Source organism: Lutra lutra, chromosome 6 (genome assembly GCF_902655055.1).
Source record: "Lutra lutra chromosome 6, mLutLut1.2, whole genome shotgun sequence".
Lineage (NCBI taxonomy): Eukaryota > Metazoa > Chordata > Mammalia > Carnivora > Mustelidae > Lutra > Lutra lutra.
Window position 1 is genome coordinate 51,018,389 of NC_062283.1, and position 27,491 is coordinate 51,045,879.

The 27,491-nt window shown below is 35.0% G+C and overlaps 1 protein-coding gene across 2 annotated transcripts in view; it reads right to left on the reverse strand.

Moving 5' to 3' along the window:
- HCRTR2 (hypocretin receptor 2) overlaps window positions 1-27,491 on the reverse strand; it is a 114,597-nt gene that overhangs the window by 41,845 nt on the left and 45,261 nt on the right. For both annotated transcript variants that reach the window (XM_047733773.1, XM_047733772.1), the window contains exon 2: window positions 508-686. In XM_047733773.1, coding sequence (XP_047589729.1) covers window positions 508-686 — 179 coding nt within the window. The remainder of the gene's footprint in view (window positions 1-507; window positions 687-27,491) is intronic.

The following is a 27,491-nucleotide window of genomic DNA, read 5'->3' on the forward strand; positions in this document are numbered from 1 at the left end:
TGTATTTGTCTTGATGGCATACATTCAATAAAGCAGAACAGAGATTCCAAACCTGGTAGTATAATTCAGAACCAACACTAAAATCTGTTTACTATATTTGCTTTGATCACATGGCTTTAATTTCTCAGTGTGAAACAAAACCACTTATAAAAATAGACAGAACTTGCTTATTTGAATGAGAAGAGCCCTAATCATTAATTTGTTCAATTTCCTCATTTTACAATGGAAAAATTAGACATCAAAGAAATAAAAGGGTTGTTCAGCATCTGATGACTTGAGGATTCTGTTGCTTTATCTTTTTTTACCCAGAACTTAACTTATTTACCCCAAAATATCAAGTATTACTTTTCTCAACTTTGCTAATTCTGTAAGCAAGTGTATTTGTCTCTTAGCTCACTAGTTAACCTAAAAGATGATTACAAGTGAAAATACTTTTCAATATTTAATAGAAAATACTTTTTCAGTAACTTCTGTGTTTGGATAAAAAGAAGTGTGAAAAACAATTACCTGTAAATATGGAATAACTTTACAGAGGGACTGTCCAAAGAACCAGGTCTCAGTGATGTCTACCACCAATGTGGCTGGGAGGCAGGTAATTGTCACGAGCACATCAGCCAGAGAAAGGTTGACTATGAAGTAGTTGGTTACCGTCCTCATGTGGTGGTTCTTCCACACTGCCACACAAACTAATTTGGGGGGGAAAAAGAATAGTTACTATTAAGGACTAAATATTCATATCCTCACAAAATTCATATGTTGAAATCCTAACACCCTGTATGATGGTATTAAGAGGTGGGTTTTTGGAGGTGAATAGATCATCATGGTAGAGCCCTCAAGAATGGGATTAGTGGGGCGCCTGAGTGGCTCAGTGGGTTAAGCCTCTGCCTTCAGCTCAGGTCATTATCTCAGGGGCATGGGATCAAACCCCATATCAGGCTCTCTGCTCAGCAGGGAGCCTGCTTCCCCCTCTCTCTCTGCCTGCCTCTCTGCCTACTTGTGATCTCTCTCTCTCTGTCAAATAAATAAAATAAAATAAAAAATAAAATCTTAAAAAAAATGGATTAGTGTCCTTATAAAAGGGACTTCAGAGAGATCCTCTGATTCTCCCACCTCTTGAGGACAAAGTGAAAAAACTATTGGCTATGAACCAGGAAATTGACCCTCACCAGACACTGAATCTGCCACATCCTCGATCTTGGACTTCTCAGATTCCAGAGTTGTAAGAATTAAATTTATGTGGCTTAAAAGCCACCTAGTATATGGTATTCTGTTATAGCAGCCCAAATAGACCAAGACAGTAACTATACATAGAAAATAGGTACTGATCCTGTAAAGAGCACAAATAACTGTTGAAAAAGGAAGATGATGTAAGACTATACTGTTTTCATTGAATCAGTCAGTCTGTGTGAATGTCGAATTCATGCTTAACATCAGTTCATTTACCTTACAAGACATTTCTCAATGGATCATAATACTGCATTCATTTCTACTTGATTTTGAATTGTGATTCCCAGAAATTTAAGAACGATCTTTGATTCTTTTTTCTATTCCCTCAGTGCTCAGCTTGTAGTAGAGACATAAGAAATATTTACTGAAGTGAGATGAATTAGGAGCCAGCTATTTTCAATGAACTGCAATATTTGCCTCAACCACGATGTTTACCCCATCTGTCCCAAACTCTGCATTTGGATCTTTTAACTGATGAAGAGGTTTAAAAGATAAAAGCCAACATTTTTTCAGCTCCTATTATTGGCAAACAGTGGTCTATATGGTTCATATCCTTAAATCATTTAACCTTGATAATCCCAAGGGAAGACATTGTTACCATCATTTTATACATGCAGTAATTGAGACACAGGGAATTTGTGGAGCTTGGCTAGGGACAAATGGCTCATAAAACACAGAACTACAGCTATAACTGGGATTAAACACCAAGTTATATTTTTGTTGGGGGGTGTGAACTAGTTAGAACAAAGCACACATAAACTCTAGAGACTCAATACTCCTTCCTATTACTCTTTTTTTTTTTTAAAGATTTTATTTATTTATTTGACAGAGAGAGATCACAAGTAGATGGAGAGGCAGGCAGAGAGAGAGAGAGGGAAGCAGGCTTCCTGCCGAGCAGAGAGCCCGACGTGGGACTCGATCCCAGGACCCTGAGATCACGACCCGAGCCGAAGGCAGCGGCTTAACCCACTGAGCCACCCAGGCGCCCCTCTATTACTCTTTTTTAAAAATTTTTTATTTTTTTAATTTTTTATAAACATATAATGTATTTTTATCCCCAAGGGCACAGGTCTGTGAGTCGCCAGGTTTACACACTTCACAGCACTCACCATAGCACATACCCTCCCCAATGTCCATAACCCCACCCCCCCAAACCCCCTCCCTCCAGCAACCCTCAGTTTGTTTTGTGAGATTAAGAGTCACTTATGGTTTGTCTCCCTCCCAATCCCATCTTGTTTCATTCATTCTTCTCCTACCCCCTTAACCCCCCGTGTTGCATCTCCACTTCCTCATATCAGGGAGATCATATGATAGTTGTCTTTCTCCGATTGACTTATTTCGCTAAGCATGATACCCTCTAGTTCCATCCCCGTCATCGCAAATGGCAAGATTTCATTTCTTTTGATGGCTGCATAGTATTCCATTGTGTATATATACCACATCTTCTTTATCCATTCATCTGTTGATGGACATCTAGGTTCTTTCCATAGTTTGGCTATTGTAGACACTGCTGCTATAAAAATTCAGGTGCACATGCCTCTTCAGATCACTACGTTTGTATCTTTAGGGTAAATACCCAGTAGTGCAATTGCTGGGTCATAGGGTAGTCCTATTTTCAACATTTTGAGGAACCTCCAAGCTGTTTTCCAGAGTTGTTGCACCAGCTTGCATTCCCACCAACCCAGCATCACCTTGATCCCAAAACCAGACAAGGATCCCATCAAAAAAGAGAATTACACACCAAAACCTTGATGAACACAGATGTGAAAATTCTCACCAGAATACTAGCCAATAGGATTCAAGAGTACATTAAAAGGATTATTCACCACTACCAAGTGGGATTTATTCCAGGGCTGCAAGGTTGGTTCAACATCTGCAAATCAATCAATATGATACAACACATTAATAAAAGAAAGAACAAGAACCATATGATACTCTCCATAGATGCTGGAAAAGCATTTGACAAAGTACAGCATCCCTTCCTGATCAAAACTCTTCAAAGTGTAGGGATAGAGGGCACATACCTCAATATTATCAAAGCCATCTATGAAAAACCCACCACAAATATCATTCTCAATGGAGAAAAACTGAAAGCTTTTCCGCTAAAGTCAGGAACACGGCAGGGATGTCCATTATCACCACTGCTATTCAACATAGTACTAGAAGTCCTAGCCTCAGCAATCAGACAACAAAAGGAAATTAAAGGTATCTAAATTGGCAAAGAAGTCAAACTATCACTCTTTGCAGATGATATGATACTATATGTGGAGAACCCAAAAGACTCCACTCCAAAACTGCTAGAACTTGTACAGGAATTCAGTAAAGTGTCAGGATATAAAATCAATGCACAGAAATCAGCTGCATTTCTCTACACCAACAACAAGACAGAAGAAAGAGAAATTAAGGAGTCTATCCCATTTACAATTGCACCCAAAACTATAAGATACCTAGGAATAAACCTAACCAAAGAGGCTAAGAATCTATACTCAGAAAACTATAAAGTACTCATGAAAGAAATTGAGGAAGACACAAAGAAATGGAAAAATGTTCCATGCTCCTGAATTGGAAGAACAAATATTGTGAAAATGTCTATGCTACCTAAAGCAATCTACACATTTAATGCAATCCCTATCCTCTCTATTACTCTTGATGACCTCTAAACATCACCTCAAACAGACACATTTTTAAATACTTTCAGAGTCAAGTCTTCTTCATTGCCTCTCAGTTTATCCTCATTTTTAAAAGCTGTTCTATCTTATCCAATTGCTCTTTATGGAAAGAACATCCAGTTTCTCAATTCTCTGTCTTCCTCTGTGTGGTGTATCCAAAGGTTACATAATCACTGCCTCAAGAATTATATAGGTGTAAACACTGCTACCCACATCTATTGATGGGTTGCTTCACTGGCAATAACTGTGAATTTGCCTTGGGTACCAACAACCTGTCAGAGCTGTCACCTATGCACCCAAATGATACAGTGATTAGCAACCTTACAGAGTGGAGAAATAAAAGCACATTTTGTTAAATTTATGTCATTAAGTAGATTTCTTTTTGACAATTATGTCCACTTTATAAAAGTTTCATAAGCTGAAGAAACTGAAATTATCTTTGTCACCAACAGATGCTAACTTAATAAAATCTCTGAATTCCTGAGGATTTAATTTTGAGAACTTCACATCTTTCTCTAATTCCAGTACATTAGTACCCAAAACCTCAGATGAACTTTGTTAGGGTAAACCATAGTCTTTATTATTTGAAAGTGATACTCATGAATGATTTACTTCCCAGAAGCACTTGAAGACACACACACACACACACACACACACACAGAGGTATACTAGCAGTTGACTAACACATTACCACGGCTTGTTATGAGAAAATTAATATAAGCATTGCACCACTGATATTTAGTCAACAAATGGTCCAGACGATACAATTTTGGATTTAGGAAAGAAAATATGACTTAAAAAATACAAGCAGTTCTAGACTGACTCTCAATTCCCCATATTTTGGAAGAGAGACAATGATGGAAAGACAGTGTTAATGCATTATGACTAGCCAATATGAGAAAAGTATTTTTTAGGAAACATTTCTATACTATTTACTATTTATTATACTATTATACTATTTATTATTTACTATGTGTCATGCCCTGTTCTAAACAGTGTGAATTATTAAATAGTTAAATTCTCATTACATTTTAAGTGATTGCTATTGCTATTCTTGTTTAACAGTTGTGAAACTGAGGCTAGAGAGATTAAGGAAACTACCTAAGGACAAATAGTTTGTAAGTGCTAGAACTTAGATTTAAATCTTATCCATTGTGCTATGCCATCCTAATATATCTTTTTTTTTTTTTTTAGTATAGTTGACACACAATGTTACATTATTTTCAGGTATACCACTTAGTGATTTGTCAAATTTATACATCATGCTATGTTCACCACAAATGTGGCTATACCATCTGTCTTGTTTTATACTATTACAGTATCATTGAGTGAACTTGTTAGGCTCTGCCTTTTATTTCAATGATTTACTCCTTCCATCTGTTACAACTGATAAGGGGTTAACATCAAAAATATATAAAGAACTTATACAACTCAACCCCAAAACAACAAACATTCTGATTTAAAAATAGGCAGAGGCCCTCAATAGTCATTTTTCCAAAGAAGGTATACAGATGACCAACAGACATGTGAAAATATGCTCAACATCACTAATTGTCAAGGAAATACAGGCTGATATCCAAGATCTGTGAAGAATTCCTCAAATTCAACACACACAAAACAGATAATCATGTTAAAAAATGGGCAGGAGACATGAAAAGACACTTCTCCAAAGAAGACATACAAATGGCTAATAGACACATGAAAAAATGTTCATCATCATTAGCCATCAGGGAGATTCAAATCAAAACCATATTGAGATACCACCTTACACCAGTTAGAATGGCCAAAATCAACAAGACAGTAAACAGCAAGTGTTGGAGAGGATGTGGAGAAAGGGGAACCCTCTTACACTGTTGGTAGGAATGCAAGTTGGTGCAGCCACTTTGGAAAACAGTGTGGAGATTCCTTAAGAAATTAAAAACAGAGCTACCCTATTGCAATTGCACTACTGGGTATTTACCCCAAAGATACAGATGTAGTGAAAAGAAGGGCCATCTGTACCCCAATGTTCATAGCAGCAATGGCTACAGTCGCCAAACTGTGGAAAGAACCAAGACACCCTTCAACTGATGAATGGATAAAGAAGATATGGTCCATATATAGAATGGAGTATTATGCCTCCATGAGAAAGGATGAATACCCAATTTTTGTATCATCACAGATGGGATTGGAAGAGATTATGCTGAGTGAAATAAGTCAAGGAGAGAGAGTCAATCATCATATGGTTTCACTTACTTATGGAGCATAAGGAATAACATGGAGGACATTGGGAGATGGGGAGGAGAAGTGAGTTGGGGAAAATCAGAAGGGGAGACAAACCATGAGAGACTGTGGACTCTGAGAAACAAACTGAGGGTTTTGGGGGGTAGGGTGGTAGGTGGAGAGGTGAGCCTGGTGTTGGGTGTTAAGGAGGACATGTCTTGCATGGAGTACTGGGTGTGGTGCACAAACAATGAATTTTGGAACACACACACACACACACACAAATAAAATTTAAAAAAAGGGAAATACAAATAAAAAACACAATGAGATATCCTCTCATACCTGTTAGAATGGCTAAAATAAAAAAAAAAAGAGAGAGAGAGAGAGAGAGAGAGAAAGAGATTGGAAGATGGCAGTGGAATAGGAGGACCCTAGGCTCACCTCATCCCACAAATACAATTAGATAACTATCAAATCATCCTAGATACCCCAGAAATTGACTTGAAGACTGGAGAACTGACTCCACAATTAAAGGTAGAGAAGAGGCCACAAAAAGAGAGTAGGAAATGCAGAGATGAAATTTGTGAGAGAAAGAGATCATGGTCAATGTGGTGGGGAGGTAGCCACAATTGCAAACCTATCACATAAGAAAGAAGAGCTAGAGATAGACTAGCACGCAAGGGAGTACACAGGGAAAACAAATCTCCATAGCAATTATGTTGGAAAGCAAGAGGGGCTGGATTTTGTGAGTTCTTCCAAACAGCAGGGCTTAAAACCTGGAATTTTATATTCAGTGGGCTTTACTGGAACAGAGCCTGAAGGACACTGGGGCTGCTCTTAGAGAAAAGGAAGGGCAAATAGCCTGAAGCCATAAAGCATGGAAACAGATATCTGAAGTGTACTTGGGGCACACAGTGGGGAGATTATTCATTCACCTCAGAGCATGTTCCAAAAAGGCAGCATTCAAGAAGAGACTCTTCCAGGAACAAAGGAATTGGACAATGCCATTTCCCTCCCCCATCCCTTAGCATAAGTACATGGCTACCTATGGGAAATAGCACAGTGTCCACACTGGCTACCTAACTTGCTTACATCAAGACCCACATCAAACTCCAGTAGAGCTGCCCCGCTCAATCATGCTCTTCTCAGTCTCAGCACAGTGCCTCACCCACCCCCAGAAAAAGTGACCCAATCCCTTGCTCACACTGTGTTTCCCAATGTAGGAGTTTTGGAGAGTCTCACTTCTTGAAGCCACAGTGACAGAACTTATTTCATAAACAGACAAGACCACACCTAGTTAAAATATGTTACATTCCAGCCAGGGACCAAACACTGCCCACAATGGGCAATGAAAGCCTCTGGTGATGGCTGACCTGAAGGACAAAGCAACAAGGACAAAATAACAGAGCACACACAGCACATGTGGAGACACTCCTAGAAGCACCAGGCCCTGGAGAACATGGGACACTATACACCAAGGCACTACACAACCTCTTTTTCATAAGGCCATTACCTTCAAGAATAGGAGATGTAGCTGACTTTCTTAACACATAGAAAAAAGCATAGTGATTTAGACAAAATGAGGAAGACAGAGGAAGTTATTCCAAAAGAAAGAATAGGATAAGGCCACCACAGGAGATCTAAGCAAAAACAGATGTAAGTAACATATCTGATAGAGAATTTAAAGTAATGATCACAAGGATACTCCCTGGACTTGAGAAAGAGTAGAAGACATGAGTGAGATCTTTAACATAGAAAAGAAATAACATAGCAGAGAGAAAAGGCTCAATAAACAAAATGAGAAACATGCTTGATGGAATGAACACTAGGCTGGAAGAGGTAGAAGAATGAATCAATGACCTAGAAGATAGAGTAATGGAAAGTACTCAAGATGAACAAAAGGGAGAGAAAAAAAAAGATTTTTGCAAAATGAGAATAGACTCTGAGAACTTGGTGACTCCATCAAATATAATAACATTCAGATTACAGGAGTCCCAGAAGAAGAAGGAGAGAGAAAAGGGGCAGATAATTTATTTGAAGAAATAATAGCTGAAAATTCCCCAAATCTGGGAAAGGAACAGATATCCAGATTCAGAAGGCACAGAGAACTTCCATCAAAGTCAATAAAAGCTGATCCATCCAAGATATACTGTAACTAAATTGGCAAAATAGAGTAATAAAGAAAAAAACTTAAAAGAGGTAACTTATAATAAAAATCTCATAAAGCTAGCAAAGAATTTTCAGCAGAAACTATCTAAGCCAGAGGGGAATAGCATGATCTATTATAAGTACTGAATGGGAAAAAATATGCAGCCAAGAATAATCTATCCACCAAGGTTATCAGCCAGAATGGAAGGAAAAATAAAGAGTTTTGCAGACAAACAAAAATTAAAGGAGTTCGTGACAACAAACCAGCCCTGTAATAAATATTAAAGGGTACTCTTTGAGGGTAAAGAAGAGAACAAGAGTGATAGTATAAAGGTAGGAAACACGAACACAAAATCAGTAAAAATGAATATTTCTATAAGAAAATCAAAGAACTCACAAAATAAAAGAATGTAAAACATAACAATATCTACCTAAAATGTGAAGAGGACAGGAGTAAGAATGCGTTCAAACTTAAAAGACTATCAACTTAGTATAGACTGCTATATGCAGAAGAGGTATTTTACAAACTTAATGGTAATCCATATCAAAAACCACTAATAAACATACAGAGAATAGAGAGAAAGAAATCCAAGTGTATCACTGAAGAAAATCAACAAACCATGAAAGAGAGAAAGATAAAAAAGAATCAGAGAAAATCTTCAGAAATAACTACAAAACAAGTAATAAAAAGACAGTACATATCTATCAATAATTACTTTAACTATAAATGGACTAAAGCTTCAATCAAAAAGCATTGAGGTGACAAAATGGATAAAAAAAACAAGACTCATCTATATGCTACCTATAAGAGACTCATTTCAGACCTGAAGACACCTGCAGTTTGAAAGTAAAAGGATGGATGGGAATGCCTGGGTGGCTCAGATGGTTAAGCATCTGCCTTTGGCTTAGGTCATGATCCCAGGATCCTGGTACTGAGCCCTTTGTTGGGCTTCCTCTTCAGTGCGGGACCTGCTTGTCCCTCTCCTCCCCACTTGTGCTCTCTCTATTGCTATCATCTCTCTCAAATAAGTCAATAAAATCTTAAAAAAAGAAAGTGAGAGGATGGAGAAATATCTATCATGCAAATGGTTATAAAAAAAAGTCAGAGTAGCAATACTTAGACAAAATAGACTTTAAAATAAACATTGTAATAAGAGACAAAGGAGACTACGTAATAATAAAGGGGATAATACAATAAGAAGATATAACAATTGGTTTTGTTAACTGTTTCCTTTGCTGTGCAAAAGCTTTTGATCTTGATAAAATCCCAATAGTTCATTTTTGCCCTTGCTTCCCTTGCTTTTGGCGATGTTCCTAGGAAGATGTTGCTGCGGCTGAGGTCGAAGAGGTTGTTGCCTGTGTTCTCCTCAAGGATTTTGATGGATTCCTTTCTCACATTGAGATCCTTCATCCATTTTGAGTCTATTTTCGTGTGTGGTGTAAGGAAGTGATCCAATTTCATTTTTCTGCATGTGGCTGTCCAATTTTCCCAACACCATTTATTGAAGAGGCTGTCTTTTTTCCATTGGACATTCTTTCCTGCTTTGTCGAAGATGAGTTGACCATAGAGTTGAGGGTCCATTTCTGGGCTCTCTATTCTGTTCCATTGATCTATGTGTCTGTTTTTGTGCTAGTACCATGCTGTCTTGATGATGACAGTTTTGTAATAGAGCTTGAAGTCCGGAATTGTGATGCCACCAACTTTGGCTTTCTTTTTCAATATTCCTTTGGCTATTCGAGGTCTTTTCTGGTTCCATATAAATTTTAGGATTATTTGTCCCATTTCTTTGAAAAAAAATGGATGGTACTTTGATAGGAATTGCATTAAATGTGTAGATTGCTTTAGGTAGCATAGACATTTTCACAATATTTATTCTGATAACTGACAGAATGGGAGAAGATATTTGCAAATGACATATCAGATAAAGGGCTAGTGTCCAAAATCTATAAAGAACTTAGCAAACTCAACACCCAAAGAACAAATAATCCAATCAAGAAATGGACAGAGGACATGAACAGACATTTCTGCAAAGAAGACATCCAGATGGCCAACAGACACATGAAAAAGTGCTCCACATCACTCGGCATCAAGGAAATACAAATCAAAACCACAATGAGATATCACCTCACACCAGTCAGAATGGCTAAAATTAACAAGTCAGGAAATGACAGATGCTGGCGAGGATGCGGAGAAAGGGGAACCCTCCTACACTGTTGGTGGGAATGCAAGCTGGTGCAACCACTCTGGAAAACAGCATGGAGGTTCCTCAAAATGTTGAAAATAGAAGTACCCTATGACCCAGCAATTGCACTGCTGGGTATTTACCCTAAAGATACAAACGTAGTGATCCAAAGGGGCACGTGCACCCAAATGTTTATAGCAGCAATGTCTACAATAGCCAAACTATGGAAAGAACCTAGATGTCCATCAACAGACGAATGGATAAAGAAGATGTGGTATATATACACAATGGAATACTATGCAGCCATCAAAAGAAATGAATTCTTGCCATTTGCGACGACGTGGATGGAACTAGAGGGTATCATGCCTAGTGAAACAAGTCAATCGGAGAAAGACAACTATCATATGATCTCCCTGATATGAGGGAGAGGAGATGCAACATGTGGGGTTAAGGGGGTAGGAGAAGAGTAAATGAAACAAGATGGAATTGGGAGGGAGACAAACCATAAGTGACTCTTAATCTCACAAAACAAACTGAGGGTTGATGGGGTGAGGGGGGTTGGGAGGGGGGTGGGATTATGGACACTGGGGAGGGTATGTGCTATGGTGAGTGCTGTGAAGTGTGTAAACCTGGTGATTCACAGACCTGTACCCCTGGGGATAAAAATATATTATATGTTTATAAAAAATAAAATTAATAAAATAAAATAAAAAAAAAAGAAGATATAACAATTGGGAATATTCATGTACCCAACATAAGAGCACCCAAATACATTACACAGTTAATAATAAACACAAAGGATCTAACCGGTAATAATACAGTAATAGTAAGGGACTTTAACACCCCACTTACATCAAAAGACAAGTCATCTAAACAGAGGATCAACAAGAAAACAATGGCTTTGAGTAACTAGACTAAATGGATACAACAGATATATTCAGAACATTCCATCCTAAAACAGCAGAATACACATTCTCTTCAAGAGCACATGTAACATTCTCCAAAATAGATCACAGAGTAGTCCACAAAACAAGCCTCAATAAATTAAAAAAGACTGAAGTAATACCATTTATCTTTTCTGACCACAATGCTATAAAACTAAAAATCAATCAAAAGAAAAAAATCTGAAAAGACCACAAATAGATGGACGTAAATAACATGCTATTAAACAATGAATGAGTCAACCAGGAAATAAAAGAAATAAAAAAGTACATGGAAACAAATGAAAATAAAAACACAATGGTCCAAAACCTTTGGGATGCAGCAAAATTGTTTCTAAATGTAAAGTTTATAGCAATACAGCCCTACCTCAAGAAGCAAGAAAAATCTCAACTAAACAACATAACCTTACATCTAAAGGAGCTAGAAAAAGAACAACAAAAAACATAAAACCTTCAGAAGGAAAAAAAATAATAAAGATTAGAGCAGAAATAAATGATATATAAACTTTGAAAAAAATAGGACAGATTAATGAAATCAGGAGCTGGTTCTTTGAAAAAAACAATAAAACTGATAAACTTCTACCCAGACCTATTGAGGGAAAAAAAGGGAGAGAACTCAAATAAATAAAATCACAAATGAGAGAAGAAAAATAGCAAACAACACCACAGAAACATAATTATAAGAGAATATTATGAAAAACTATATACTGACAAATTGGACAAGGAAAAGAAATGGATAAATTCCTAGAAACATATAAACTACCAAAAGCAAAACAGGAAGAAGTAGAAAATTTGAACAGACAAATTACTAGCAAAGAAATTAAATCAGTAATCAAAAAATTTCCAACAAACTAAAGTACAGGACCAGATGGTTTTACAGGCAAATTCTATCAAGCATTTATAGAAGAGTCAATAACTATTCTTCTCAAATTATCCCAAAAAATAGAAAAGAAAGGAAAACTTCCAAATTCATTCTATGAGGTCAGCATTATTCTGATACCAAAACCAGAGAAAGACCACTAATAAAGAGAACTACCAGCCAGTATCCCTGATAAACATAGATGCAAATATCATTAATAAAACACTAGCAAACTGAATCAGCAATACATTAAAAAAAATCATCCCCCACGATCAAGTGGGATTTGTTCCTGGGATGCAAGGGTGGTTCAATATTCGCAAATCAATCAACATGACATACCACATCAATAAGAGAAAGGATAAGAACCATATTATCATTTCAGTAGATTTGGAAAGACCTTTTGACAGAGTACAACATCCACCCATGATAAAAACCTTCCACAAAATAGGTTTAGAGGTAACATACCTCAACATAATAAAGGCCATATATGAAAAACCCACAGTTAACATCATCCTCAATGGGGAAAACCTGAGAGCTTTTCCTGTATGGCCACAACAAGACAAGGATGTTCACTCTCATAAATCTTATTTAACATTGTACTGAAAGTCCTAGCCTCACTAATAACACAACAAAAATAAATAAAAGGTATCCAGATCAGCAAGGAATAAGTAAAACTTTCACTACTTGCAGATGACATGATGCTATATATAGAAAACAAAGACACCACTAAAAAATTTTAAGAACTAATAAACAAACTCAGTAAGTTGCAGGATACAAAATCAATGTACAGAAATCTGTTGCATTTCTATACACTCATAATGAAACAGCTGAAAGAAAAATTAAGAAGATAATTTCATTTAAAATTGCACACAAAATAATAAGATACTGAGGAATAAACCTAACCAAAGAGGTAAAAGATCTGTACTCTGAAAACTATAAAACACTGATGAAAAAACTGTAAGACAACACAAAGAAATGGAAAGACCTTTCATGGACTGGAAGAGCAAATATTGTTAAAATGTCTACCCATAGCAATCTACACATTTAATGCAATCCTTATCAAAATTCTGACATAAAAGTCCTCAAAGAGAACATATGCAGTAACTTCTTTTGACATCGACTATAGCAACTTTTTTCTAGGTATGTCTCCTGAAGCAAGGGAAACAAAAGCAAAAATAAACTATTGGGACTACATCAAAATCAAAAGCTTATAGAAAGTGAAAGAAACAATCAAGAAAACTAAAAGGCAACTTACAGAATAGGAGAAGATATATACAAATGAATGTCTAACAAAGGGTTAGTATCCCAAATTTGTAAAGAACTTATAAAACTCAAAACCAAATAATCCAATTAATAAATGGACATGAACAGGCATTTCTCCAAAGAAGACATACAGATGGCGAACAGACACATGAAAAGATGTTCATCATTTACCTTCAGGGAATGCAAATCAAAACCACAATGAGATGTTACCTCACATCTGTCAGAATGGCTAAAATCAACAAAAGAAACAGGTATTGGTGAGAATGTGGAGAAAAGGATTACTCACACATTCCCACTGTTGCTGTGAATGAAAACTGGTGTAGCCACTGTGGAAAATCATATAGATTTTCCTCAAAAAATTTTTGTTTGATATTTTATTTATTTATTTGACAGAGAGAGAGTGAGAGAGAGAGGAGGAGAGAGCGCATAAGCAGGGGGAGTGGCTGACAGAGGAAGAAGCAGATGCTCTGTGAAGCAGACAGCGTGATGTGGGGTTCGATCCCAAGACCCTGAAATCATGACCTGAGCCAAAGGCAGACACTCAACTGACTAAGCCACACTAGTGCTCCATAAAAAGTTAAAAATAAAAATACCCTATTATCCAGCAATCACACTACTGGGTATTTACCCAAGAATACAAAAACACTAATTCAAAGGAATACACGCACCCTATGTTTATAGGATCATCATTTTTTACAACAGCCAAACTACAGCAGCAGCCCAAGTGTACACTAATTGACAAATGAATAAAGGAGATGTGGTACATATATACAATGAAATATTATTCAGCCATGAAAAGAATGAAATCATGCCATTTGCAATGACGTGGCTGGAACTAGAGTATGTCATGCTAAATGAAATAAGTCAGCCAGAGTAAGACAGATACCATGTGATTTCACTTACCTGTGGAATTCAAGAAACAAAACAAATGAGCAAAGGGGAAAAAAAAGGACAGAGACAAATCAAGAAGCAGACTCTTAATTATAGAGAATGGAGGGGAGTGGGTGGAGGCATAAGTGAAATAGGTGATGGAGACTAGGAATGAACTTGTGATGAGCACCGGGTGATGTATGGAAATGTTAAATCACTATATTGCACACTTGAAACTAATATAACACTGTAAATTAACTAAGTGGAATTAAAGAAAAAAATAAAAAAGCCAGAAAAAAACCCCAAGAAAACAAGAAACAAATATTAAACCAGTATTGGCAAGGATGCAGAGAAAAAGGAACTCTCATGCACTGTTGGTGAAATATGATTTGGTACAATATTAAAAGCCACAATTTTAAAAAGTACGGAGGTTCCTCAAAAAACTAAAAATAGAAATACCATATGATCTAATGAAATTCCACTATTGGGTGTTTACCCACATAAAATGAAAATACTAACTCAAAAAGATATACACACCCCTGTGTTTATTATAGCATTATTCACCATAGCCAAACTATGGAATCAACCATCTTAATATATCTCTGAAATAGAAGTTGAAAAGGAAGTTGTCATGTCACTGTTTGACAGCCCTTCACCATAGGTCCATAGAATTTGGGAGTTGGAGATCATTCGGTCTAAATTGACATCTGATGTATAAATCATCTCTGCAACATTCCTGATCCATTCCATTTGAATATATATATATATATTTTTAATAGTGAGGAGATCACAACTTGCTAGAGCCCTTGAGTTCTTTTTGTGGTGGTTTTAGCTATAGGAAGTTCTTGTTCATGTTAAGTTGATATCTGCTTTTGTGTAATTTTCATGGCTTCTTAATTCTTTTCTGGAACTCAAGGAATAAACCTTATCCATTTTTTCCTACATTTTACCTGTATTTGTTTCTAGGGCTCCTGTAACAAAGTACTACAAATTGGGGGTCTTAATCCAACATAAATTGGCTGTTTCCTAACTCTGGATACTAAAAGTATTGGTATTAAGAGATGACCAGGTGTGATATTAATTAGCGTGTCACTGAGCACCTTGAAAAGATCTGTGTGACATATAGCAATTTCATTTTAAGCATTTTCAAATCTATTTAATTTTTGTAATGTTAAAATAAGGTATAAACATTATGCTAACCGAATTAAGTCATACACAAAGGCTAGTAATTGCATGATTCCACTTAATGTGAAGTACTTAAAGTAATCAAATTCATTGAGACAGAGTAGAATGGTAGTTGCCAGAAGCTGGGAAGAGGGGAAAATAAGGTGTTATTTTTAAGGGGAAGAGAGTTTCAGTTTTGTAGGACAGAAAAGTTCTAGAGATGATGGTGATGGTTGCACAATGTGAATATACTCAACGCCACTGAACGATAAAATGGTTAAAATGGTAAATATTAAGTCATGTATATTTTACCATAATTTTAAAAATTTCATGATAAAAGGATCATAAAATGGAAAATAAATTTTTGAATCATAATGATGTACCTCAAAAATCTTTTTTTTTAAAATGTGGGTCTTGAACTCACAACCCTGAGATCCTGCGATCAAGACCAGAGCTGACCAAAAGTCAGACGCTTAACCAACTGAGCCACCTATGTGCCTCAAAAATCTTAAACACAGATTGAAAATGCCAGGGGACAAGCTTAATTATACATTTCATAGGTTTTTTAAATGAATAGCAAAATAGTGAAATGCAATTATTCACAAATATTATACTTCTAATGTATTAATGGCAGTTTTAAGATGACAATCACATGATTCTATATACATTTTTTTATTATTTGTAAAAGCAAGGGATTATTAGTATGTTGTAATATTATAATTTAGATATATCTTAATGAAATATTGTTAATTTATTAGTTGTTTATTTACACATATGTATATGGGTATATAAGATGGTAATTCTTTGATTATATTACATATGTATAATGTTAAAAAATGTTAAACATGTCAGAAAACTTTAAAAAAAAATAGTGTAGTTCCACCCTTTGCCACAAAGTGTCAGTGAAAGCCTTAGAAACTGCTTACCCTGTTCTTTAAGGTTATTTTAAACATTAAATTATCTACAAAATTCTTCACGCAGTCAAATGCTTTGCTCCTGATCTGCAAAATTCATTATAATGTAGATATAAATATATTTGTTTCAATTAGGATTTTCTAGACCAAAAACAATTTCTAAGACAGGATACAATGGCCCACATCTTTTAAACTACATATAAATAAATGAGTTAGCTAAAATAAAACCATTTTTCTAAATGGAAACAACAACAATAAAAGAAATTGAATACACATGGAAGATAGTCTATATTTAACTTCTGCAAGAAATCTATCGTGAAAGCAGGTCATGGAATGGGGCATCTAGAATCATTAAAGAGTATAAATTTAAGAAGCAAGAAAGTTGATTTCTAGTCTAGCCCTAAAAGGGTAAAACAAATTGCATGAAATCCTGAGGCGTTTTCCTTTTTTTCACCTTTAGTGCACTTCACAATTCTGGTATTGGTCCATCTTCCTACTGTTAGTTTTGCCTTTTTCTCTTCCTGGCCCAGTAGGCCAATATACCTGGCTCAACCTCCCATTCTCCACCTCCAAACCTTGGCAACATTGTCTATAAATCTCTCTGTGCTCAAAAGAACAGTAAGCAAATGTGCCACTTCTTTTTCTGCAAGTCTGACAGAGGGGACACTGCCAAGAGGCAGTATGTGTGAAATGTGCCACCCAAAAGCATATTTAATATTAACAGAAAGCAAACAAAACAAACAAAAAAACCATGACTATAAATGAAAATATAACAATATATTTAAAATACATCTCTGTTTTTGTTTCCTCAAGAAAATATAGAAGTCTATAATTTGACAAATATGTTCTCACTGGTACCTGTTTTTTATGCTAATGCAAGCAGGGGAATTCTCATGGAGACTAATGATGTCACTGTGGTGTTGATACCAGGGAGGTAGTGTGGGGGCATAATTAAGAAACCACAGTTTATAAATTGGGAAGAGATTTAGACAGTATCATCACAAACACAAATGTGCAGGGAGGGACTATACACAGAAGAATGTTATAAAATAGAAAGACAAAGGAGATAATAATTTATAGGAATTAAGTCTAAAGGAAATTCTTCAGAGAGGTAAAAATACAGTGAGAAAAGTGGGGAACTAGATTTGACTTTTTGGCTGTCTGAGAATGGTATGTTTGCTTTCAGGGAGAGGCTGAACCACAAACTGACACCAATACTTTGTATGGGAGTTTCCAGAGACCAAAACCATGCTGCTACTGATAGGTATTGCTAGCCTTTATGGCTGACCTATACGAAGGTTAGGAGGGCGGAAGACAACATGATCTTAGCATCTGCAGTTTTATTAATGACTATATTGGGTAGCTGTAACTTGACTTCAGTGGAATTTCTTTGGGGGGATATATCAACTTTATAGTTATCCAGGTCTCATTATTTTTTACAGATAAATCACTAGAAGTTCCTCTCCCCAGTGCAGGCATCTGGATCTCTACCTCATCATCAGAGCAGTTCAGAGACATAGAGTCAGACCTTGTCTTTAGTCCCTTCATACTACTTAACACACAAGTGACTTTTCCTTTCCTGGATGTTTGACTTCTGTTTATCTTAATGCCTACAGTGAACTTATCTTTTGGGTCTTGTTTGTAGAAATATTTTCCTTGTACATCATATATATATATATATATATATATATATATATATATATATATCTTAAATACTCTTGTCTTTTTCTCCCATATTCTTTAGACTTTGTTATTACTTACTTTCACAAGTCTCATTCTCATTTCTAGGAGACCAGTTCCCAAAGTTAAAACTCTAGTTCTTGGCTCTCTTTTGCTTTTCATATTAGAATTTCTAACTATAATGTTTTTATCTTCTAGTTTTTCTATCTTTACTTCACATTCAACTCATGGATTATGGAAATGTATATAAATCATGTTAAAGCATTTGGGCATTATCCTGCAGATTATGGAGAATCACTGAAGGATTTTAAGGAAGGTGGTAACCAGATCCCACCTTTCTTAAAAGACTTAGAGAGAATGTGGAAATTATACATGCCCTTAAACTAGAAACAGGGGACCAAATTTGAGACTGTTTTAGAATTCTATGGAAATAAGTTGGCAATGAAAGAATGGAGGAAAATTAGTAAAGTCAAAAAATAATAATGAGTTTGAAATATAAGGCCTTGGTGAGGGATTAGATATGAGGATAAGGGAGTTAGAAAAACAGGAAGATAAACAGTATTTTGCTTGGATGTAGGGACAAAATCATGTTGCTCACTGGACTATGAAATAAAGGAAAATAAGGTGGATTCATTTGGAAGTAGAGGTAAAAGATGAAGAATTCCCTTTCTCATATGTGAGCTGGAAACATCTGTGAACCATCTCACTGTCAATATCTATTTTGCATTTGGATATATGGGTCTATATTTCATGAGATCTACTTCAGTTATAGGTAAATATTTGAGATTAATCAGGATAGAGATAGCAATTAAAGCCAACTGAGTAAATAAGATCAACCAAGGATAGAACTAGAGTAAAAAGGGAAGGACCCACATCATACCTAGAGAACTGTGCAGTTTTAGCCACATATTCTTGGATGGCAAATATCCAAGTAGTGTCAATTTTCCCCTGAAGTACTAACTATAATATTGAAGGAAACGTTAGTTTTACTATTACAAAACAGTTTCCGTTTCTAGTAGTGGCAGATAACCATGCTGCAGACCAAACCTCACATATAAACCGGCATCTGTTTAAAACCTTGGAACACTACCTTTGCAATGAGTTGAAGGGACAGTATTCTGAAGAAAGGAAAGAGGGAAAGGAAAGAGGGAAGATGTTCACCTGAAATTTAACACTTCTTTTCAAAGCTTTTGGCAATTTGCAAGCACCAGTTAAGCACAGAGGAAAAAGCAGTAGCCAATAATATGAGAATCTGAGCAGGAAATTGAGTAGTCTTACTGAACAGAGGGCAACATTGGAGCTCAAATTCTGCCAACTAGGTACACAACTCTGGCTTTCAGTCACGACACCAAAGAGCAAACTCTAGTAAGGATGAAGCTGAAGGAAACACGTTCTCCTAAAGAATGACACCTAGCTCCTAATATCTCCATTTACTGATTGGATAGAAGTTTTTTGTTCCAAACTAACAGCTTGCCAAAACAACAGCAAATTCTCTATAGAAGAAGATAACATCATATATAACATCAAATAAATTTTATACTTTTCATATGAAATGTTACCCAGTCAACAAAAAAATCATCAGGGATACAAAAAGTCACTACCATGTGACCAAAGTCCATAGCCAAATAATAAAAAAGAATAAAGTTTTCAGAAACTTTAAGAGAATTTAAATAATAAGTTCAAGAAATTATGTATTATGTGGAATGTTAATAAAAAATTGGGAAAATATTAAAAGGGAAACTGCAGAACTTAAAAATGTGTTAAGTGGAAACATGATAATAATTTTAGTAGATTATATAGAGCTATCTAATAGGACTACCCAAACTAAATCTTATATTAAAATATCTGAACTAAAAAATAGAGAAGTATGAAAATGCAGGAAAGAATATGAGTAATTCATGGTGCAAATTCTAAAATACATGTAATTGGGTTCTCAATATGTGAGAAGCAACAGAGTGAAGTATTTCAAAAGGTAGTAGCCAAGAAAATGTATTATCTAATAATTCTTTTTTAAACTTCAAAAACTAATTAATAGCTTGCGTGCCTAGGTGGCTGAGTCAGTTAAGTTTCCAACTCTTGATTTTATCTCAAGTCATCATCTCAGGGTCATGAGAGCTCCACATTGGGCTCCCCACTCTGCAGGGAGTCTGCTTGGGATTCTCTCTCTTCCTCTCCCTCTGCCTCTTCTCTCTTTTACTCTCTAAAATAAATAAATAAATCTTTAAAGAAAAAGAAAGAAAAACTAGAAACCAAAGGTAGAGTTCTGGGACACATCTTTGGAAATCTCATTTTAGATTAAATCAGTAATTAATCAATATATTATCTTAATCTTCAAAATTTTTAGCAATTATTAAAAGATATAATAAAAGGGCATATTTGTTAAACTTAAAGATGGCACAAAGCTGGGAGAGACAATATTTTGGATTCCCCATGATTCAAAAGTTCTTGTTAGGGTGGAGCAATGGGGGAAACTTAATATGAGCTATCATGGAAATAAATGTAGTCCTGCGCTTAAGTTCAAAAATCCATTTTAGGTACACTATATTTTACCATAAAAGAAAAAAAAAAAGACCAAAGACATCTATCAACATATATCAGAAGTGCTACAAAGCTAAGCCCAGGGGAAATATAAAACTACACAAAGTTATATGATAGCAAAACTGCTGAAAACCAGTTACAAAGGGAAAAATCCCAATTCAAGGGAAAAATGCATCATTATCAGTGCATTATAATGACACTGACAGATAAATTCTGAAAAGAAAATAAATAAGAAGCTAAAGGACAATAAAAAGTTCTCATCAGCATGTTGAAAATAGCAAAAATCTAAAATTGTACATTCATTGAAAATATACTTGATAAATGAAGGTGAAAGAGAGTTGTTTTCAGACAAACAAAAGCTGAAAGAATTCATCAACTACATTCCTGAACCAAAGGAAAAACTAAAGGTAGATAGACAGAAAGAAAATCATCTCAGGTATAGTACAAAGCATAAAAAGTAATTAAAAATAATGGAAATGATAAGTATGTGGATAAAAATAAATTATCATTGACTATATAAAATAATGATAAACATCATATCATCATCATCTCATTATCATCATGTTTTGTGATGTTTTAATAACAACAGGAAAAAAAGAAACAAGGTTAAGTGAAATTAGGTGAGTGTTCCAAATATATTGCAGTGTTTAATAAGTATTAAACATACAAATTTATATTGAAATGTATTCTCATGACAGAGTTGTCATCTTCAGGGAAATATCTAAAAGAATAATAAGTGGTGCCTGAGTGGTTAAGGCGGTTAAGCTTCTGACTCTTTATTTTGGCTCAGATCATGATCTCAGGATTGTGAGACTGAGCCCTGTGTTGGCATGGAGCCTGCTTAAGAGTCTCTCTCTCCCTCTCCCTTTGCCCCTCTCCCACCTCTCTCTCCCTCCATAAATAAATAAATAAGTAAATAAATAAATAACAAGTGAATATATAACTAACAAGCTGAAGAGGAGAAAAATATTTTTTCAAGGGTTGAAGTCAAGAAAACAAATTAAACAAAAGGGACAAAGAGAAAAGAGAGAGTAGGATGGTAGATTTAAACCCAAAGATACCAGTAATTACACTAAGTATAAAGGTATCTGAAACTCTAATTAAAAGCCAAGGATTATTAGACGGAATAAAAAAAAATAAACCTGAACGATATGCTGCTTATAAGGAGCACACTTTTTTTTTAAAGATTTTATTTATTTATTTGACAGAGAGAGATCACAAGTAGATGGAGAGGCAGGCAGAGAGAGAGAGAGAGAGAGAGGGAAGCAGGCACCCTGCTGAGCAGAGAGCCCGATGCGGGACTTGATCCCAGGACCCTGAGATCATGACCTGAGCCGAAGGCAGCGGCTTAATCCACTGAGCCACCCAGGCGCCCAAGGAGCACACTTTTAATAAAGAGAAACAATGAAACTAAAAATGCAATAGTAGGGAGATTTGCCTTTCAAATACTAGTTTAAAGAATAATGATGTAGCTAAATTAATTTTGAACAAACTAGATTTTAAGGGAAGAAGAATTACTTGAGATAAGTAGGGAAGTTTTTTAATAATGAAAGTATCAATTCCCCAGGAATATAGAACAAGTCCAATATCATAGCCCCAAAGATATCTACAAAGCTAATGATAATACAGCCAAAGTGGGACTCATGGAGGGACATTATAAAATATCTTTCTAAGTAACTGGTAGAATAAACACAACAAAATCCATTTCAGATTCGTTTAAATAGCAAACTTGACTTATTATTTCTATAAATTTCAATCTCAACCTCAATCTGTCGGGAACACTGTATCCCAAAACTGAAGAACGTACATCATTTTAGAGTATGCATTGTATTTGAACCAAAATTTGCCATATTTGGGACTATAAAGTAAGTCTCAGCACAATTCAAAGAATGAAAATTATAATAGATATCTTATTTGAACTTAGTAAAAGTAAGCTAACATTCAACAATAAAAAATTGAAAAAACCTATAGATGTTTGAATTTTAGATAATGCACTTCTATATAACTCATGAGACATAAGCTAAAACAAAATAAAAATTAAAATATTTTGAACTGATAATAAAGAACAAACTATCAAAATCCTTGACATGAATAAGCTAAAGTTATGCTCAAAAGTATATTAATAGGGGCGCCTGGGTGGCTCAGTGGGTTAAGCCGCTGCCTTCGGCTCAGGTCATGATCTCAAGGTCCTGGGATCGAGTCCCGCGTCAGGCTCTCTGCTCAGCAGGGAGCCTGCTTCCCTTCCTCTCTCTCTGCCTGCCTCTCTGTCTACTTGTGATCTCTGTCTGTCAAATAAATAAATAAAAATCTTTAAAAAAAGTATATTAATAGCTGTAAGTGAATCTATTAGAAAATAATAGCTGAAAGTCAATGATGTAGATATTCATTTCAAAATGGTAAAAGGATAACAGAAAACTAAAACCAAAGACAGTAGAAAAAAAAAGAATTGAAATAATCAATTATGGAATAAATATACAAGAACTAGAATCAAAAGCCAAAAGTTAAAAACTGTCAAGATGATTAACGTCATAACAAGGTGAATAAAAAACAAAGGAAGAAGTCAGAAATATTAAAATCAGAATTTTAAAAATGTGACATTATTATAAATATTATGTACATTAAAGCTTAGAAAAATATAAGAAAATATGTTATTAAATTTCAAAATTTAGATGAATTAGATAATTTCCCTAAAAATATAGTTTATCACAATCGACAGAAGAAGAAATGGGAAATCTGAGGTAACATATCAATTTGAAAAATTGAATCTATAATTGGAAAAAAGAAACTTTCCAAAAAGAAAACTCCAAATCCCTATAACTTTACTGATGAAGTTTTCTAAACATTAAAGGTATAAATTACATTTTTCTCAAAATTGAAGCAAAGAAAACATTTCCCAATCTTTTATGAGGCCAATAAAAATCTTGGTATTAAAGACTTGGAAAAGATATTTCAAGGACAAGAAGTCATGAACTCATGAACTCTTCTGAAAATAAATTTTAAAATTGTGATGAAATAGCAAAACATAAATCTAGTGATATGTGTAATAAGAATATTCCATTACTACCAATTAGGAGATTTCTTTAGGAATGTAAATTTGCTTAATGTGAGAAAGTCACTCAATGTAATTCACAATATCAATAGAAAAAATGTATAAGATTTATAAGATCTTTCAATAAATGTAGGAAAACAATTTGTTGTAACTCAGCATCCACTAATAAATTCTTAGCACTGTAGGAATAGGAGGGCTTTTCCTCAATCTGAAAAACACTGTCAACAACAATGACAAAATTTGCTAATTCTCATTAGCTTTCCTCCAAAGATCAGGAATAAGTAAATGATTCTTCCCAATGGCCATATCAATTCAGCATTGTGCTGGAGCTTGTACAATAAAGTAATAAAAAGAAATAAAAGACATAACGTTTAGAAAGGATGCAATAAAACCTATTACCCACAGAGGGAATAATTTTGCAAGTAAAAGTATAGAAGAATCAGCAGATAACCTATTAATTTTACTAAATGAATTTATCACACTTGGATATGAAGTAATATATAAAATACACTAAATCAATATATAAAAGGTATAATATAGAGAAAATTTTGTTTTTATAAACTACCCATAACTAGAAAATGCAATTTAAAAAGTTGACATTCATAATGTCATAAAAATATTGAATATCTAGGAAAGATTTAGTGAGAGATGCATCCAACTTCTACACAGAAAATTATAAAATAGGGATGCCTTAGTGGCTCAGTTGGTCATGATACCAGGTCATGATATCAGGGTCCTGGGACTGAATCACACATCAGGTTCATTACTCAGCAGGGAGCTTGCCCCTCCCTCTGCCTGCTTCTCTCTCTCTCTCTCTTTCTCTGTGACAAATAAATTAATAAAAATCTTGAAAAAAAAAGAAAAAATATCATGAGAACTAAAAAACAACTTAAATAAATGGAGGAATAAAGCCATATTCATAGAAGAACTATTGTAAGAATATCAATTTTCTCTAAACTTAAAGAGATTCAATGTAATCCTAATCAAAATCTCAGCACTTTTTTCAGTGAAGAGGGACAAATCTCCCATCATTGTGACCTTGGGATAGATAAGATTTCTTGAGAAGATTTCCCTTAAGCATTTCTTGAAATGATTTCCTTAGAAATATTAAACAAAGGAAAACTTTGATCAACTAACCAGCCTCAAATTTAAGCTGCATCGAAAGTGCATAAAAATGGGTGCCTGGGTGGCTCAGCCATTAAGTGGCTGCCTTCAGCTCAGGTCATGATCCCAGGGTCCTGGAATGGAGACCCACATCAGGCTCCCTGCTCCAGGGGAAGTCTGCTTCTCCTGCCCCCCTCCCCCTGCTTGTGTTCCCTCTATCTCTGTCAAATAAATAAATAAAATCTTTTAAAAAAGTGCATAAAAATGCATGTCACAAAGTGAGAGCAGATGTTTCCAATGCATTTATTTGTACAGGTCAATTTGTATAATTATCTTTTGATGTTAATGGGTTTTGCTTTTGCTTCTGTTTTTGTTGTTGCTTTTAATATATGTTTTATCAAGTATCACAATGCAGAAATATGTACAAATGAACAAAAACATGAATATATCACTAGACAATGTATACTTGCCCCTGTAACTACAACCCACACCAAGAAAAAGAATATGGCCCAAATCCCAGCTCTATTCACATTTCCTCTACACCAGTATGCCCCTGCAACCAAAGAATTCGTATTCTTACTTGCAACACCACAACTAATTTTACCTGTTTTTTACTTTACTTAGATGTAATTAAGATACATGTGTTATATGTGGTCTGACTTTCACTCATTGTTATGTTTGCAAGTTCATTCATGTTATGTGGGTAGTTATAGTTATATAATTTTTATTACTGCATGGCATTCCTATGATTAATTAGATTGTTATTTACTTGCTCTACTATCCATGGACATTTTGATTGGTTCTAATTCAAGACTACTGTAAACAAGGGTTCTATTAACATTCTTGTGTTTGCCTTTTGACAGACATATGTATCATTTTCTGTCAGTTACATATCTAATTGCTATCACAGAGTATGCATATGAGTGTCATTACCACATAACTGTCAAAGAGTTCTCCAAAATGTTTGTTGCAGTACCTGTTTTTACTCCTACTAGCAGGTGTGTCTCAGTTGCTTTATATTTTTGCCAACACCTAGTACTATCAGTCATTTCTCATGTTAGGTATTTTACTTGGTCAAATTTAACACTTTTAAAAAATTTTTTGGTATAGTGGCTATTTGAAAATGGAAGAGAAAACTAAGAAAAAGAATTCAAAATCATAGTACCTACTTAGACCTTGGCACTATTTATATCATTTTGCTCATATAAATCCCTGGAAGAGTTTGTATCTGAAAGTGTCTTTGATGAAGACTGAAAACTATAGAATGGCCTTTTGGATAATAAGGCAGACCACTTTAAATGTGTTTTCACCTGACCCAGAGACTGCAAGAAAACTTTTCTGTTGGGGTGTAAGTACATTAAAATTATAAAAAGTCCACTCTCTGCTATAAAACATACTGATTTGTAATTTATAGGGATTTTTATTTAATGGACATAAGTAGATCTGCTACTTATTACTACATGCTTAACTTACTATATAATTTAAAACCATATTTCACTTGCCACCACTGAATATATTCACAATAACTGAGTAAAGAAGTGGAAAGAGGGACTATTTGCATCTTTCCCACGTATTACTAATTTTAGTTTTTTTCCTGGATTCTGACATTCATGTGAAGTTTGATAATATTGTATAAAACCCTTTAAAAACAGATTTATTAATATTTAGAAATATATCTTTGTCTCCCACTTGGCTATGCAAAATGTATCTTACTTTTCTCAGATCATGAGGCATTTACTTCTCCAAATCACTCCTAAGAATCTGGTGCAATATAAAAATATTGTTTTCTGAAAGAAAGTAGTCTAGTTTTTAAATAATCAATCTACTTGTATTGAAATTTTTCTCTTCAAAAATAATAGATGCTATGGAGGTAAAGGTCACACATTTTGGTATTTTAAAAAACCCTATTCAAATCCCAGTTTCAGTGTCTTTTTACTCTTGTGAAGTTACTTAACATTAGTCTGCTTCAGTTTTAACATGTATAAGATTGAGATACTTGTATCTATCTTATTGGATTGTTTTAATGAACATTAAGGTACTAGGCACAAAGCTTACAACATAAATGTACAACAGATGTCCACTAAACATTATATGGTTTTCAACAGAGTGAAGCTTAATAAAATTCTCCCCCAGTTATCGCTGTCATCCAAAAACTAAGACTTCTAGCACTAGATATATATATATATACTGTAAATTTCACTGGAGTGTTGCCTGGGTGGCTTAGTCAGTGAAGCATCTGTCTTGGGCTCAGGAAATGATGTTGGGGTCCTGGGATCAAGTCCCTTTTGGGCTCCCTACTCAGCGGGTAGTCTGATTCTCCCTCTCCCTCTACTTCCCCTTACCCCAGCTTGTGCTCTCTCTTTCTCAAATAAAATGTTTAAAAAATAAATTAAAATTTCACTGGAGATTCTAATCTTTACAGGATAAATACACTTGACCTATAATCAGTGATCAATAAACATCTCGTAATTTTAGAGCTTGCACTGGGTAAGGTAAGATGATATCCTTTCAGATAGCATGTCAGAGAAAGTGATTTTTTTTTATTTTAACTCGATGCAAGAGAAAAAAAAAAAAGACTGTCCACCTGGCTCCTCTAGACAAGAGCGATGGCATAAAAGGCTGCAGCTGTTCAAAACTCACATCCAATGGATTCAGTGAGAACTCCCAAGAAAATAGGAAT